The 16,187-nt window shown below is 29.1% G+C and overlaps 2 protein-coding genes across 3 annotated transcripts; both read left to right on the top strand.

The window, feature by feature from the left end:
* The first annotated feature begins 4,558 nt into the window (after positions 1–4,558).
* LOC112679412 (zinc finger MYM-type protein 1-like) lies at positions 4,559–6,137 on the top strand. Its single transcript, XM_025549202.1, has one exon. It carries the CDS (start codon positions 4,560–4,562, stop codon positions 6,135–6,137), a length of 1,578 nt encoding a protein of 525 aa, XP_025404987.1. The 5' UTR covers position 4,559.
* A 2,230-nt stretch (positions 6,138–8,367) lies between these two features.
* On the top strand, positions 8,368–16,074 carry LOC112679353 (protein SDA1 homolog). Of its 2 annotated transcripts, none has more exons than XM_025549129.1 (13): positions 8,368–8,576; positions 9,129–9,332; positions 9,396–9,578; positions 9,645–9,719; positions 9,778–9,954; positions 10,633–10,731; positions 10,806–11,040; positions 11,182–11,317; positions 11,385–11,559; positions 11,753–12,264; positions 12,325–12,409; positions 12,488–12,643; positions 15,993–16,074. In XM_025549129.1, the coding sequence occupies exons 1-13, from the start codon at positions 8,490–8,492 to the stop codon at positions 16,035–16,037; spliced, it is 2,169 nt and encodes a 722-aa protein (XP_025404914.1). In that variant the 5' UTR covers positions 8,368–8,489; the 3' UTR covers positions 16,038–16,074. The 2 variants fall into 2 exon arrangements, with proteins under 2 accessions (XP_025404914.1, XP_025404915.1); XM_025549130.1 differs by having other exon boundaries at positions 8,490–8,576; positions 9,645–9,710; positions 15,993–16,037.
* The last annotated feature ends 113 nt before the right edge of the window (positions 16,075–16,187 follow it).

Below are 16,187 nucleotides of genomic sequence, written 5' to 3'. Positions count from 1 at the left end.
ATAATGTTTTGAGCTTTGGGTTGAAGTCGAGAGTCGGAAGGGTGCTTGCTAATTTTAATTCATGATTTAATGTTATTTTAAGTCTTCTTATATCAAGTGGGGGTATGCCGGCTAAGTTATATATGCTGGGTATTGGACTTGAACGATAAGCGCCGATTGACATACGGAGACCTGCGTTGTGAATTGCATCAAGTTTTTTTTTTGTCGATTTATTTGCTGTGGTCCAAATAAAGGATCCGTAGTCAAGTTTGGAGAGTATAAGTGACTTATAGATTGTTAGCAAAATGTGTGTTTTGGAGCCCCATGATGTGTGGGATAACATTTTTATAATATTTAGGCGTGGAGAGATTGATGTTTTCAGTGAATTGATATGATGGATCCATGAGCATCTTTTGTCAAATGTTATGCCGAGTATTTTGATTGTATTATTATTTTTTAAGTAATGATCGCCCATTTTTATGTTAATTTGATTTTGAGTGCGCTTGCGTGTAAATACAATGCATTGTGATTTTTCAGGTGTAAAAGTGAAGCCGGATGTTTGAGTCCATTTTTGGAGGTTGTTGATGGCGAGTTGTAGGTGGGTTTGGACTGTTTCTAGGTTTTTGCTTCGGCAATAAATGTTAAAGTCATCCGCGTAAAGGGTAGATTGGACAGGTACGGATATGTTTTGAGTGATATTGTTGATGGCTATAAGGAAAAGAGTAACGGATATGGTTGATCCTTGAGGGACTCCGTTAATCTGTGAGAACACCTCCGATAGCGTTTGGTTAATTCTTACTTGGAATGTTCTTGTTTTTAGAAAATTTCTGACAAAATTGAATAATTGATTCTGGCTGAGTACTTTAGAGAGACTATTTAGTATATGTGGTTTCCATGTTGTGTCGTAGGCTTTCATCAAATCTAAACTAATCATACCTAAATATTGATTCTCTGAGTATGTGTTTTGTATTTCTGTATGTATTTTAGAAAGACAGTTGTATGTACCTTTATTTTTGCGGAATGCACATTGTTCAGGCGTGAAATAATTAGACTGTTCTAAGAACCATATTAAACGTTGATTTACAATTTTTTCTAAAAGTTTACATAGAGTATTTAAAAGGGAAATGGGACGGTATCCTTCCGGTGAGAATTTGTTTTTTCCTGGTTTAATGATAGGGATTACAATACTGTTTCTCCAGTTTTGTGGGTATATGTTGTGGTTCCAGATGGTGTTGTAAATTTGTAGGAGTATTTGGAGCGTATCATTGCTAAAGTTTTGTATAAAACTATAAGGAATATTGTCCGGTCCTGTACTTTTGCTTTTACATCTTTTAAGAGCTAACTGGATTTCATGTAATGTAATTGGACTATTTAAATTGGTCTGATGGATATTTTGCGGTGCTATTGGAGAGGGATGGAGTGGAGGTTTGTTTGCGTTCTCCTTTAAGAAATCGTGGCTGTACATTTCATTGCTAGAGTTTTTTTGGAAATATTGTCCTAGGTGATGAGCAATTGAAGATGGATTAGTGTTTAACGATGAGTTGGTGATAAGGTATATATTGTTATGTTTTTTTCGACCCTGTAATGAACGAATTTTGTTCCAAATTATGTGGGGATCGACTTGAGCTCCGATGTTGGATGTGAAGTTTCGCCATGTTTGAGTTTTATTGCTTTTAACTAAGAATCTTGTTTTAGCTCTGAGTTCTTTTAGTTTAATATGGTCCTCGAGTGATCTTGTTTTTATAAATGTTTTAAGTGCTTTATTTTTGAGAGAAATATATTTTTTTATTTCATTGTTCCACCATGGGACTTGTGGTTTTTTGTTGAAAGATTTTGAGTAGCCGATTGTTTGTTCTGCTGCCTCAATGATGTTCTCTGTAAATTTAGCGACTGTTTTATCGATGTTTACTTCATTGTTGGTGTAATCTGAATCATTGGTTTTAATTTGGAGAAGGTTAGCAAAAAGTATCCAGTCAGGATTTTTGAGGTTCCATTTTATTGTAGAGTGTCTCGATTGAGATGAGTTGGAGATGAATTGTATAGAGATTGGAAGGTGGTCACTATTATATATTTCGTTTAATACTTGCCAGTTAAGTCTATGTGCTATTGTGGGTGTAGAGAAAGATAGGTCGATAGCTGAAAGGTTTCTATTTGAAGGATTTATTCGGGTTTGCTCGTTGTTGTTTAGTATGACAATATCATCTTGTTCTAGTAATTTTTCTATAATTTTTCCTCTTGAATCAGTTTTATATGAGCCCCATGTAAGACTATGGCTGTTAAAGTCTCCTACTATGATAAAGGGTCTCGGTAATTGTTTGATAATGTTTTCTAAATCTGTGAGTGTGAAGCTGGATTGATTTGGAATGTATATATTACAGAGGGTAGTTTTTGTTTCTAGAGTGATTGTTATCGCGATTGCTTCTAGGTTTGTTTGAATAGGAATTTCTTCCCAAGGAAAGTAGTTATTAATGTAGGTGTACACGCCGCCACTGGCCCTCCGGCAGTCGCTGCGATTTTTTTTTGCGTATTGGTAGTTGTTTATATTAGGGGGAGATTCATCGTATTTGAGATTCGTCTCTTGGAGACATATTGCGATAGGTTGATGTAAATTAATTATAAGTTTGATTTCGTCGATATTTTTACAGAGTCCATTGAGGTTCCATTGAACTATATTTGTATATTGTGACTGCATTTTATATTGATTTTTGTTTATATATATTTATTGAGGGTTGTTTGGGTCAGTGGAGAGGGCTTTATCGAGGAGAGTATTGCATAGTCTCGTAAGTCTGTTTTTTATACTAAGGCTGTTCATTTTAGGTCGGACGGTATCGATGATTTCGATCATTTCTAGACATGTGATGTTGAATTGTTCTAGTACCGGGGCTGGGTTAGATATGCTAAGAGTGTTTTCGATTATGTACTTGAATTGTTCGTAATTTATTTTCTTGTTCGATATTACCTCAATACTGGTTTTTATGGGTTCAAATATTTCGTCTAGCTTTAATATTATTTGATCAATGGAATTGGAGCGTTTTACTTTTTTGGTTAATGGATGAATTATTTTATTTGGATTTGAAGTCGAATGGGTAGTACTATTTGAAGTCGTGTTTTGGGAATATGATTTAGGGGGTGGAGAGTTGGTATCGAGACTTGATGATGTTGAGGATAGTGCTGGTCTTTTATTTGTGTCAGTTGAGGGAATGAGCGTTTTATCTTCTTGTGTTGGTGTTGACGTTATTGGAACGTCAGCGATAGGTGATGTAAAAGGGGTTAGCGCGTTGCTTATATCAGTGTTGTTTTCTGTTGGAATATTTATTGGTGGTTCATTGTAGACTGGATTTTCATCGGAAATGTTAGTGTTGTTTATAGAGTTGTTGGAATCTGAAGATTGGTATGACTTTGTATTGGAAGTATCTGGTGTAGGATTTTTGCACTGTTTTGAGGTGTGTCCTGTGAGGTTGCATTTATAGCATGTGAGGGTGTCGTCGGATAAAAAAATTCTGTGAGGTGTGTTTTCAACAGTAATCATAAGGGAGTTTGGTAATTTTTGGAAATCGTCGGGATTTATATAAACTTGGCATCTAAAGCTTAAAATATGTGCTAATTCTTTTATGTTGAATCCGGCGTTGATGTGTGTTATTGGAGATAGAGGTTGAATTTTGTGGTTTTGTAATTGTACTGTGATGCTATCATTGGAAATGACGGGTGAAACATTAGATATTATTATTCTTTTCGCCGGGTTTACTAATCGTCTGATTCTTATTTGTGTTTGGTCGTTTAGTATTATGTTAGGATGATTATTGATTAGGTAATCAACAGTGTTTTTGTCGTTAAAAAAAATACAAAATCGGTTGTTGGAGATTCTAGAGACGTATTTTATATTTTTCGGTGGTATTAATTTGCTGATTGCTATGATATATTCGATTTGCGGTACATTATCGATTGATTCGAAGACAATTGCTTGATCTTTTTTTGGTAAGTTTACATTAAGTGTGGTCTCGGCGAACGTTTTTTTTCCAAAGGTGTTTTTATCGGTTTCTGTGGTGATATTTTGTTTCGAAGATGTGTTTGTATTTTGCACGCTCTGTTTATGATTAATTATGTCTAATGAATCGTAATTAGAGTTATTTGAGTTGGTGGGTATGAATGTATTGTTAGAAGCGGTGTTATCTGTATTTTGTGCGGTGGATGGCATCTCATTAGTCTCGTTATCTACTGTGGTGACGGTAAAATCGGAATTGTGTGTTGGAGCGGTGGGATTGTTTTTAATTGTATTTTTGGATGCATTAATAAGTTTTTCTCTAAGATTTTTAGTTTTTTTGGGTGTGTCACCCATTTTGGGGTGTGAGTATTAATATGAGGGTATATGTAAATAATAATCTGCTTTACGATAGATATTCATATTACCTTGTAATTACACGTAGGTAGACTGAGTGCATACGAGAGTTAAAAATACGTGAGCGCGGTACGATAAACGTGTTGCTCGGTCGATAGTGCACACGTAACTGCTATTATTATTTATTAAACATACTAATTTAATATCAAATTATATACTTTTATAGATCAACATGACTATAAAAATGAAACGTTCTAAGTTAAGTGGAGACAAATATAGGAAATTGGCCAAGGAAAAATTGGAAAAACAAAGATTGGCTTTAGAAAATGTCCCGAAAATTAATACATTATTTAGTAAGGAAGTAATTACGTCAGTAAGTGTAAGTCCAAAAATATCTTCTAGTGTCATAGATTCCGGCGATATTAAAACAGTACAGAATGTAAATGAAAAAAATAATACTTATTTTAATGACAGTACAGAGATAGAGTTACAAAATAAAACTAAAACAAGTATTTTTAGTAAAGATTCTTCTCAATGGATACGAACAGCCGACTTTATTCACTTTGTGGCATCACACGGTGTTGATCAAAATATGAACTCAGACTTTTCAAACTCCAAACGGATATACTCAGACCAAAGTAGATATTTAACTAAATCTATGTTCTATAGGATATTATCAAACAATGAAAAAATTCTTAGAACGTGGTTAGTTTACTCAGAAATTAAAGGGACTGTATTTTGCGCACTGTGTTGGTTATTTCGTGACGACTCTGATTTGGCTACTACAGATTTTAATGACTGGAAAAACGCTTGTTCGAGGTTAAAACAACATGAAAATTCTATAAATCATAAAAACTGTTTAATTCAAATACAAGACATCAATCAAACTAAGGAAAGAGTAGATTCAAGATTAATGAATCAAATTGATGGGGAAAAAAACTATTGGAAAAATATTTTATTGCGAATTGTTGCCGTAGTTAAATCACTTGCCTTACGGGGACTCCCTTTTCGGGGTGACAACGAGTTAATTGGTTTTTCGAAAAATGGAAATTTTCTTATGTCAATAGAATTAATATCTGAATTCGATCCATTTTTGGCCCAACATATTAATAAATACGGTAATGCCGGTCGAGGATCAACATCATATTTATCATCAACTGTTTTTGAAGAAGTAATTTCTATAATAGCGGAAAAAGTAAATAAATATTCTGTTGATGAAATTAAACGTAGAAAATACTTTTCCATTATAGTTGATTCAACTCCTGACATTACGCACATTGATCAGCTTTCCTTTATTGTGAGATATGTAAATGACCAAGGTCTACCAGTTGAACGATTTCTTGAATTTATACCAAAAGCGGGTCATAAGTCTGCAGAGTTATTTGATGTAGTCAATGATCTCATAAAACGTTACGGTTTGGATTGGTCCAACTGTAGGGGACAATCATATGACAACGCTAATAATATGTCCGGCAGTTATTCAGGTCTCCAAGCACGAGTTAAAAAAATAAATAATTTAATATATTTTGTTCCATGTGCGGCACATTCGCTAAATTTAGTTGGAACGCACGCTGTAGATGGTTCAAAAAAAGCAGTTAAATATTTTGGATTAATGCAACATTTGTTTACGTTCTTTACTATTTCAACTCATCGTTGGGAAATACTCAGTAATAATTTGAAACCGGGAACTCATACGTTGAAACATCCATCATTTACAAGATGGTCATCAAGAGATGCAGCTTGTTTGAGTATAAATGAAAATTGGTCTGAAATGATCAATGCCTTAACATATATAATGAATGCTACTACAGAAATATTATGACTCGAAACGAATCACAAGGACTATTAAATAAACTCCAATCATTAGTGACTTGCTTTATGTCTATATTATGGGGTTTTCTATTGAACAGATTAAATATAGTTAATGAGAAGTTACAAAAAGTTGAAATAGATTGTGGTCTCGTGGTTGAGCTTTACGATTCTTTAATTCAACTTATTACAAATACTCGTGAAAATTTTGATGAATTTGAAAAAAAAGCAATTGAAAAATCTGTTACAAAAGAATATAAAGATTTAAAAACTCGTAAAAAAATTAAATCAATTTTTTATGATGAAACTCGACATAATGATTTAATTACTTCTGGAAGAGAAAAATTTAAAATTGATACCTTTTTAGTAATTTTAGATCATTTATTGAATGAACTTAACAAGAGAAGAGCTGCGTATCAAAATTTTTTTTTCCATTTGCTTTTATTGTCATACTCGAACGTCTATCACATGATGATATTGTTAAAGGAGCTACACAACTTAATGAAATATATTATGATGATATGGATTTAAATTAATTAATCAATGAATGTTTACATTTAAAAGCACACATAATACAACTGGCTGACGATAAGCAAAACAATGTTCCCAAACTTCTTCAAATTTTACATGAAAAAAACTTAATTTCAATATATCCCAACATCGAAATAGCACTCAGAATATATACATCTACTGCGGTGACTAACTCTTCAGCTGAACGTTCTTTTTCTTGCTTGAAAAGAATAAAAAATTATCTCCGATCAACGATGTCACAGGATCGATTAAATGCACTTGCTATACTAAGTATTGAACATGAATTAACTAATCAGTTATCATATGACGACATCATAGAAGACTTTGCGAAAAAAAAATCAAGACGTAAGACTATAATCTGAAGAATATGAAAAATAATTATTTGTTCGTATTTTTTTTTTTTTTTTGTAATATGCTTAAAGAGTTTTCATTCATTAATAAATAATAATAGTATTGATTTTATGTTTTTATTTTATTAATGATCATTCTTTATATGGGGTGTGGAGAGTTTTTACGTACCACTTACAGAAGTAAAATATCAATACCTATGAAAATTAGGCGGTAAATTTATTTCAGCCTATGGGCGGCAAAAACCTTAATCCGGCCCTGATAGTAAGCCATCGTGCCATATTTTATCGAATGCTTGAGCAATATCTAAAAAAAGTCCGGAATAGTATTCTTTATTTTCGAGAGCAGTTGAGATTTTATCAGTAAGACGATGAACTTGATGGATTGCTGAGTGCCTGTTTCGAAAACCTAACTGATTATTCGGTATGATATGGTTGTTTTGAAGGATGGGACGTAATATTTTCAGGAGGGCCTTTTCGAAAAGTTTACCATTGATAAAAGTTATACAATATCCCTCGAATTTCAAAGCGGGAAAAATACTAATTGGTTATACTGTTTTCAACTAAAATTTTAATTCTTTTCATTTTTTTTTTTGAATATTTTCAACAAAACTTATTAAAACTTATTTATTCTTTTTTACTTTTTTGTTTGCAGATTTTCAATAAAAATGGTCCAAATTTTAAACAACTAAAGTAACATATAATTATGCAGATACAACATTAAATCATGGATATGTTTTCAAGTTAAAACTTTGACTTGTATTATTTTAGTAACCAATGTAATTAAAGAAGGGTAATGCTTTTCTGTTCATGCAATTCATCTTAATATTCATCTAAAAATATATCCATGTTATAAATCCTTGTAATATATCATACTTATAAATATCTAGCTTAATATTTAATTGTATGTGAACCTTTCGAAAAATATATATGTTTTTCATTATTTTTTTTTTTAATTTTCTATGTACTAGTATGTAAATAGTATAAAATATTACATGTTTTAGTTTTAAGTATGTAGTATAAAATAAGTATTCAAAAATGTATAATTATTTCATATAATTGATACCTATGTTTATTTTATATGTACCCAAGCATATATTATTATTATATTATTATTATTATTTTATAATTAACCCAAGCCCGTAACTAATTATGTTATTATTATCAAAAAATATAATTATCATTTAAAAAAAAAGTATAACTTCTTAAACAAAAAAATAATTTTATAATATAATTTTTAGAAATTTTATGTTGGCAACACATTTTATGCCCCCGTCTTTCGATTCTGATCCTTAACATTTTTCGGACAACTGCCTCCAACTCCATAGGTAATTCATTTATTATCTATGGTAGTATCATTAATTATTTATCATCATTTTATCATATCAAATTATATACTTCACATCGTGGTTTGAACTTTTGTATCGTAGAAGAAAGATTAAATGTTTTATATGTTATGTTCGAATGAATAACCAAATAGTCACATAATGGTACGACATAATAATCAATTGCCTAATAATTTACCACAACTTCAAAATCTTATAAAAAGAGATCCTGTATCATACAAAGATGAAGTAAGTTTTCATTTTAATGTAGAATATTGTATTATTTAGAATAGCGGTTCTTAACCTTTTGTAGATCACGGACTCCTGATAAAATATTTTTAGAAATTGGGGACCTTACGAATTATTTTTTCGAGTACTCACATTTTTTTTTTACAAAACATCTTTTGTTACTAAAACCAAAATTATAAAATTGATTTTATTTAATAAATTATATTAAGACATACATATTTATAATTACTTTTATTACACTTCATTTTTCAGTTAATTTAATATTCTTAAAATTTAATTTTTATAAATGTGATGATTGATGTTATACTAGATACAAGTTTTTGAACATCATATAAAGATAAGATCTATCTATTGTATAATAAAAAATAAACGGAAAAGAAATTAATAATAATAATAATCCAACAATATTATAATAATGCACTCATGTTAGGTTTTGACATAATTTATGTGTTAGGGCTGTCGCTGACCCCTAGAGGGTCGCGTAATACAAGTTAAGCACCGCTGATTTAGAATATTTGTGTAAAATATAATATTAAATATGTCCGTGTTTAGTTTCTACAACAGCAACGCCATTATAAATCATTGTTGGCCGTTTTCACATTACGTCCGACAGATTTTAATAAAAGTCTTGATGAATTGATAATGTTTATGGCACAGATAGCACATTGTTATCCTAGTGAACTGTCAACCTTTGCTCAAGAGCTTATAGATATGTTACAGACACACGGACCGGTTCTAGATAAAGATATGCGAATGGTAACTTTAAAGTTGTACATTCTAGAATTAAAATGTTAATAAATATTTTATGTTAATTTTTAGACATTTTGTCGTGCTTTGATACTTTTACGAAACAAACGTTTATTGACTCCAACAGATTTGCTTTCTCTCTTCTTTGGTTTACTCAGGTCACAGGATAAGGAACTGAGAAAATTTTTAGAATCCCATATTGTATCTGATATTAAAAATTTAAATTCTAAACATAAAGATGCTAAGTTAAATAGAGTATGTGAAATATATGGACAATAATATCATCAAATGTATTCTAAGTAATTTTTTTTTTGTTTTTAGAATCTTCAAAATTTCATGTATACCATGCTAAAGGATAATAATGCTAAGGCAGCCAAAATGTCATTAGTAAATATGGTTTATACATTTAATATTATTCATATGTGCAAAATTTAGTAAAAGTTATTTATTTAAGGGTATAATGGTTGATTTATATAAGAAAAATATTTGGAGAGATACTAAAACTGTCAATGTCATATCAACTGGTTGTTTTTCTAAAATAACAAAAGTTATGGTTGCTGCTTTAAAATTTTTTGTAACAGTGGATGCAAATGATTCTTCTGATGAAAGTGATTCATCGAGCTCAGATGATGTATATTTTATAATTATATATATTATTGACAAGGGCGCCCATAGGAAAATTCTCAAGGGGGGACAACATTTTAATTCATCAATCTATTCATAAATAGAAAAGACCCACGATATAGAAAAGGATTTACAATTTTACATCAATCTATTACATATATATATATATATAATTGGAAGACTATAAAATAATAATTATTTAACCAATTTACCATAAAAGTGATTTATTTCAATTTTTATTTAATTAATAATATAAATTGGACACTTTAAACATTAGTTATATTTATTAAAATATTAATTTACATATATTATATAAATATTATGGTTGTGTACACACACACACACACTTATATATATATATATATATATACCGTATTTCTGGAAATGCACAATATTTTAAGAATTGATAATTATCCATAGAATAGAAACGAAAAAACGAATTGTTATTTATAGCTGATAACCTGATTTTCCAAACCAAATAAATAGATTTTTCATAAACAAATTATAGATTTTCATATATTAAATTTAATTTTTAAATTCTGTTTAAAAAATCTTTTCTGATCATAGTAAACAATTTTCCAAAATTTTTAACATTTTCCAGAGGGAGACATGTCCCTTGCCCCTCCATATGGGTGCTCTTGATTTTTGATTATATTATTGTTATCTTTTTTATTATTATTTATAGGATACACCAAATACTAGAGAAGTAATAATGGCTAATAAAGTGAGCAAAACTACAAGAAAAAGAACAAAAAATTTGAAAAAAGTTAAAAGATTAGTAGAGGTATTTATTTATAGTTTTTTTTCTTCTAAAGAATAAATTATTTAAAATTAATTTTAATATAATTTTAATGTTAGAAAAACAAAAAAAAAAAGAAGCAATCACAATCCTCAAACTTTGCTGCTTTAACTTTAATACATGATCCTCAAGGATTTGCTGAAAAATTATTTCATCAGTTAGAAAAAAGACATGAACGGTTTGAAGTGAAAATGTTGACTTTAGATGTAGTGTCACGTTTAATTGGTTTACACCAATTAATAATTTTCAATTTTTACCCTTATATTCAAAGATTTTTGCAGCCCCATCAAAAAGGTTGAAGTATAATTTTTATTATTGTATTGCATGAATTTTAAACTTTTTCATTTGAAATATTTAACATGACATAACAAGCTACTTATTAAGATGGATTGATTATAAGTTTATTACCAATAATTTTATTTGTACCTTTTTTAGAGGTCGTTAGAATGATGCAATTTGTAGCTCAAGCATCACACGAAGTTGTTCCCCCAGATGTATTGGAGCCCGTATTACGTACATTAGTAAATAATTTTGTCTCCGAAAGAAATTCATCTGATGTTATGGCAATTGGGTTAATAATTGTATTATTATTATTTTTTTTTTTTAATTGTCATTATGTGAATTTTATACATTATTAGATTAAATGCAATCCGTGAAATGTGTTCAAGAGCACCATTAGTTATGACAGAAGATTTACTAAGAGATCTAGCTCAATACAAGAACTACCGTGAACGAAGTGTCATGATGGCTGCCAAGTCATTAATACATGTTTATAGATCTACTATGCCTCATTTATTACACAAAAAAGATCGAGTAATTTTTAAATTTTTTATGATTTTATAATATTTCTTCTACTTTGATGAAGCTACTTTTATAACGCTTTACCTTTCTAAAGATGTTTACTGATTTTACTTCTATAAAAATTTTTTTTCTATATTCAGTGCTCTATATTTAATATAATTGATTCTAATGTGGTTTTATATTGTTTATTAATTGTTTTTATTAGGGACGACCTACTGAAGCCACCTTAGAAATAGTTGCAAGAAAATATGGTGAGGTGGATGCTAAAGAATTTGTTTCTGGTGCTGAAATACTTCTAGAAACTGAAAATACTGAGTCTTGTAATAATTCTGATGAAAACTCAGATGAAGAATGGGTGAATGTTAGTCATTCTGAAGACGAAAATGATAGTAATGATGTTGACAATGAAGATGTAGTTGGAGAGAATGATGAGGATGATGAAGAAAGTGATAGTGATGATAGTGCTTCTGACTATAAATATATAAATCAAGGTCAAAGCATTTGTATACAGGAATCATCAACAAATCCTAAAATAAAACCAAAAATTGTAACTAAAAAAGAACAATTAGCTGAAAAGAGAGAAAAAGCAACCCATGTCAGTTCAATGAGAATTTTAACTGATGAAGATTTTAAACGAATAGAAATTGCACAATTAAGCAAACAGATGACAACTGCCAAAAATCGAAAGAGACCAGCTGAACGTGATGAAAGTTCACGGTAAAAAGACGATTTATTTTATTTAAAGTTTTTTAATAATACTATTTTTTAATGTTTTAGAGGAGAATTAGTTCGGCTTAAAGATATTGAAAATATATACAAAAAAAGAAAACATGATAAACAAACTAGAATTGACTCTATTAAGGTAAAAATAACATAATAGTGAATATTCTATACTGTAATTATTAATAACTAATAAACAATAAATAATAATTAACATTAGAAAGGACAAGAGGGTAGAGAAAAATTTGGATACAAAGATGGGCGTTTAAATCCCTTTTCTAGTAAGACCAATAGAGAAAAAAAGAAGACCAAAAATTTCATGATGATTAAACATAAGGCAAAAGGAAAAGCGAAGAAGTCTTTTAAAGATAAACAAGTAATTAATTAATTTTTATAATTCATTACTATTTATTTACCAGTCATAATTATTATAAATTATATAAAATTTATTATTTTATCATTTCAATAATTATATTAATAATAGTCAGTAGCGGATCTAGGATTTTCTTTTGGGGGGTTTTGAAAAAATTTTTCCCTTGGTATATTTTTTATAATACTGCAGTCAGTGATTGGATTGATTTGATTAAGATAATAGTAAGTAATATAATACATTAATTTAAATCTAAGACTACTTATTTCTTGTATGAATGAAAATACAAATTATATACTTTCCCTCATACTTTTTTAAAAAAAAAAAAATCTTTCTTAATTTATAAAATTATTGATTTTTAATATACATTTTTCCTGATTTGAGAGGGATTAACACCTCCATCCCATCGATAGATCCGCCACTGATAATAGCAGTGGCGGTGCGTCAGGGGAAACTTTAAGACAGCGTCTCCCCAATAATTATCGCAATGCAAAACAAAATTTTTCAAATATTTTCATATTTTTGTGTGATTTATGTAATACTTCTTTTGTGGACAATTTTTACTATACATATATATGTGTGAATAAATATTCTAGTTCTTAAGTATATGTATACGCTCTGGAAAAACAGCAATACACTATTTTTAAAATCATCGATAACGATTAACGACGGACGACGCGGTCGTAAAAGAATAGGGTTCCCTATTATGATACGCGTCCACTTATCGGCAATCCGTATGACGTCATCCGCACCAGTCGGAAAAGTTGCCCCTTCGATCAATTTCGTCAGCATTACCGACGGACCGATACGTGCGATCCGTCCGCTGCCGGCCAGTGGACGCATATGTATAACTTACTATACTAATAATTCTAAAATCCGTTTCATACGATCCGTACCTATGGACGCGTACCTTTAACTGAAATAATTATTCCCTGGAATAACCTTTCCATACACGGAAGGTTTTCCCATCAGTTTTGAAATGGCGTTTTAAAGCTGTCCATCAGATAGTCCGTCGCGGTACAGAACTTTTGATACCCATTTTCCTGTGGTTATGATGTGTTACTAGATCTTTTGTCATGTTAGAAATATTTTTTGCCATTCCTGCGGGATAGTACCTAGTGCATAGTTTGCTTAGTAGTGTGTTCCCAATATATTACATATATATAATATAATATAATTAGACGCTATACCTGACTTATCCACATAATATGTATAAAAACAAAAAAAAAGAAGATTATAATTATATGTACTATGGGAATCGTCTAATTTTTCAGTTGCTATAAACAATTATATTGTTTATAGCAACTAATAAAATTTATGAGCAACTCCTTACTCCACTTAGAAGAAGACATGGCTAAAAGTATAGAAGAAAAATAAAGCAAATACAAATTTTAAAAAAAAAATCAAGACACCACTAAGAGCGTGTTGTTTAGTGTTTATAACTAAAACTATGGACTGTAGACTGTGATCGTCCATACACGTACTAGTAAAATAATAATATTTATCTTCCAAAAATATCTATGACGATAACATTCTATTCCCTGTCTGTGATATTTTTATTCCATACATGTACATACTAGAGATGGGCAAAATACATCGATTTTTTAAAAACATTGATGTTTTTGTTCTATATATCGAAACCCTACATCGATGTTTTTATTGTGATGTATTGAAATAAATCGATTTTTTCTAATTCGAAGTCCCATGTTTAAATAACGTATTTATTTAAACATTTTAAATTTTAGATTTGAAAACTTCTTCGGTATTATTAAACTAGTCATAATATTACGGCTGTTTAAAATCCATGACTATAGATTATCAGAATGATGATGAATTGTACCGTGTCCAAAGTCCATGTGTATTAACATGGAAATTATCTGGGTTTGTTAGTTCTTTTATTGACTCTATTGTCTATAGTCTATACTGCATTGTCGGCATTAAATTATTAAGAATAAGAATATAGATTACTGATGAAAGATCATGCAGTTATTTTATTTACACCTATTATTACAGTTTATAATTTTAAATATATATATAAAACTTATTAAGAAAAAAATCTATGTTTTAGTCGAAAATATTGTTCACCAACATCGATGTTTCAAATGTAGATACATCGGAACATCGATGTTTCAAACTTTTTGCCCAACTCTAGTACATACCAAATATTAGCAATTTGGTCGGTCAAGGGACAAATCTGACTGTTAAACCTCCTGTGTATGGCCTGCTAATGAAACGGTCGATCAATAGTCTCAATTCTATTATTATATGGCATATAAAAGTTCGGAGGGAGAAATCACTGCGATTAGCATTAGTCTCAGTAGTTTCTGCCACTGGGTGGTGCGTTATTCAGCTCGTGAACTTGCCGTGTTCTCATTAAAAATTAAAAAAATATGGAATCATAACATTATACAATAGATGAGTTATTGGACGGAAAATATACCCGTAAATTTAAGTTTGTTATATTATAAGTTTTAATTGTATCTATAAAATTAATTTTAATTAATCGAAGTTCGAATTTAATTTATAATATAATATATGTATATAAGTTGTATAAGAATATAAAAAACTATGCAATATTATCAATATTTTTTCAGTAGCTTAATCTATTTACTTACAATAATATTGAATAATTATCTAACAAAAGTATAATAAACAATAATCGGAATTATTTAGCCAAGTTAATCAGTTATTACGGCATATATATATATATAATAAAATACTAATATTTCAAGTAAAAATGTATATAAATAGCCAATAATTGAACAAAATTTAAAAATCTGTACATTTTATTCACGCACCGCTTCTGGATAATAGTAATTATTCTGGTGGGCATCATATATAAAAATTATAACAACTATTTGAAGTTTGATTCTAAGAAAATTATTTAAAATGTTAGTTACTCAATTATTTTAATCTTTCACAATAATTGTGAAAAATAATTGTTACTTGCAATTATTGCAAGTAACTATAAGTAAAAAGTCCTATTTTATTTTTACATTTATTATTTATTTGATTTTTTTATACTTATAATTTTAAATAAATACATTACAAATTTGTCTAAATTGTTAATCAATTTATCATTAAGATTGATTGTTAATTATATTACCATATATTGATATTGACATTGATTATAAATACTAGTAGTATTTAATTATTTATTTATTTATTTAGAACTATAATATTTTTAATCAATTAGAATCAAATAGTATTGATTAACTGATTTATTAAGTTAAATTAATATTTATTAATTTATTATGTTTGTATGAAAGTACTTTGTATAAAAGCCGACTGGCGTTAATCATTATAAATAAAAAATAATAATAATTAAGTTATATTTTATGTTTTTAACTTTCAGATTGCATTACGAAACCATTTGACTAAATTGAAGAAGATGAAATAACATCAAATATTTTTTGTATATTTTTATATTTTATGAATAATAAATAAAAAATATATTAAACGTATAATATACATTTTATACAATATTTATATTTTAATATTTCTTTACTTGAAATATAATTTTTTAGTAAATTTTATTAGTACTCTAATA

The sequence above is a fragment of the Sipha flava genome, unplaced genomic scaffold (genome assembly GCF_003268045.1).
Source record: "Sipha flava isolate LNK unplaced genomic scaffold, YSA_version1 134_pilon_pilon, whole genome shotgun sequence".
Classification (NCBI taxonomy): domain Eukaryota; kingdom Metazoa; phylum Arthropoda; class Insecta; order Hemiptera; family Aphididae; genus Sipha; species Sipha flava.
The sequence above is the reverse complement of the archived record's forward strand: the minus strand, read 5'-3'. Positions and strand labels throughout refer to the sequence as shown.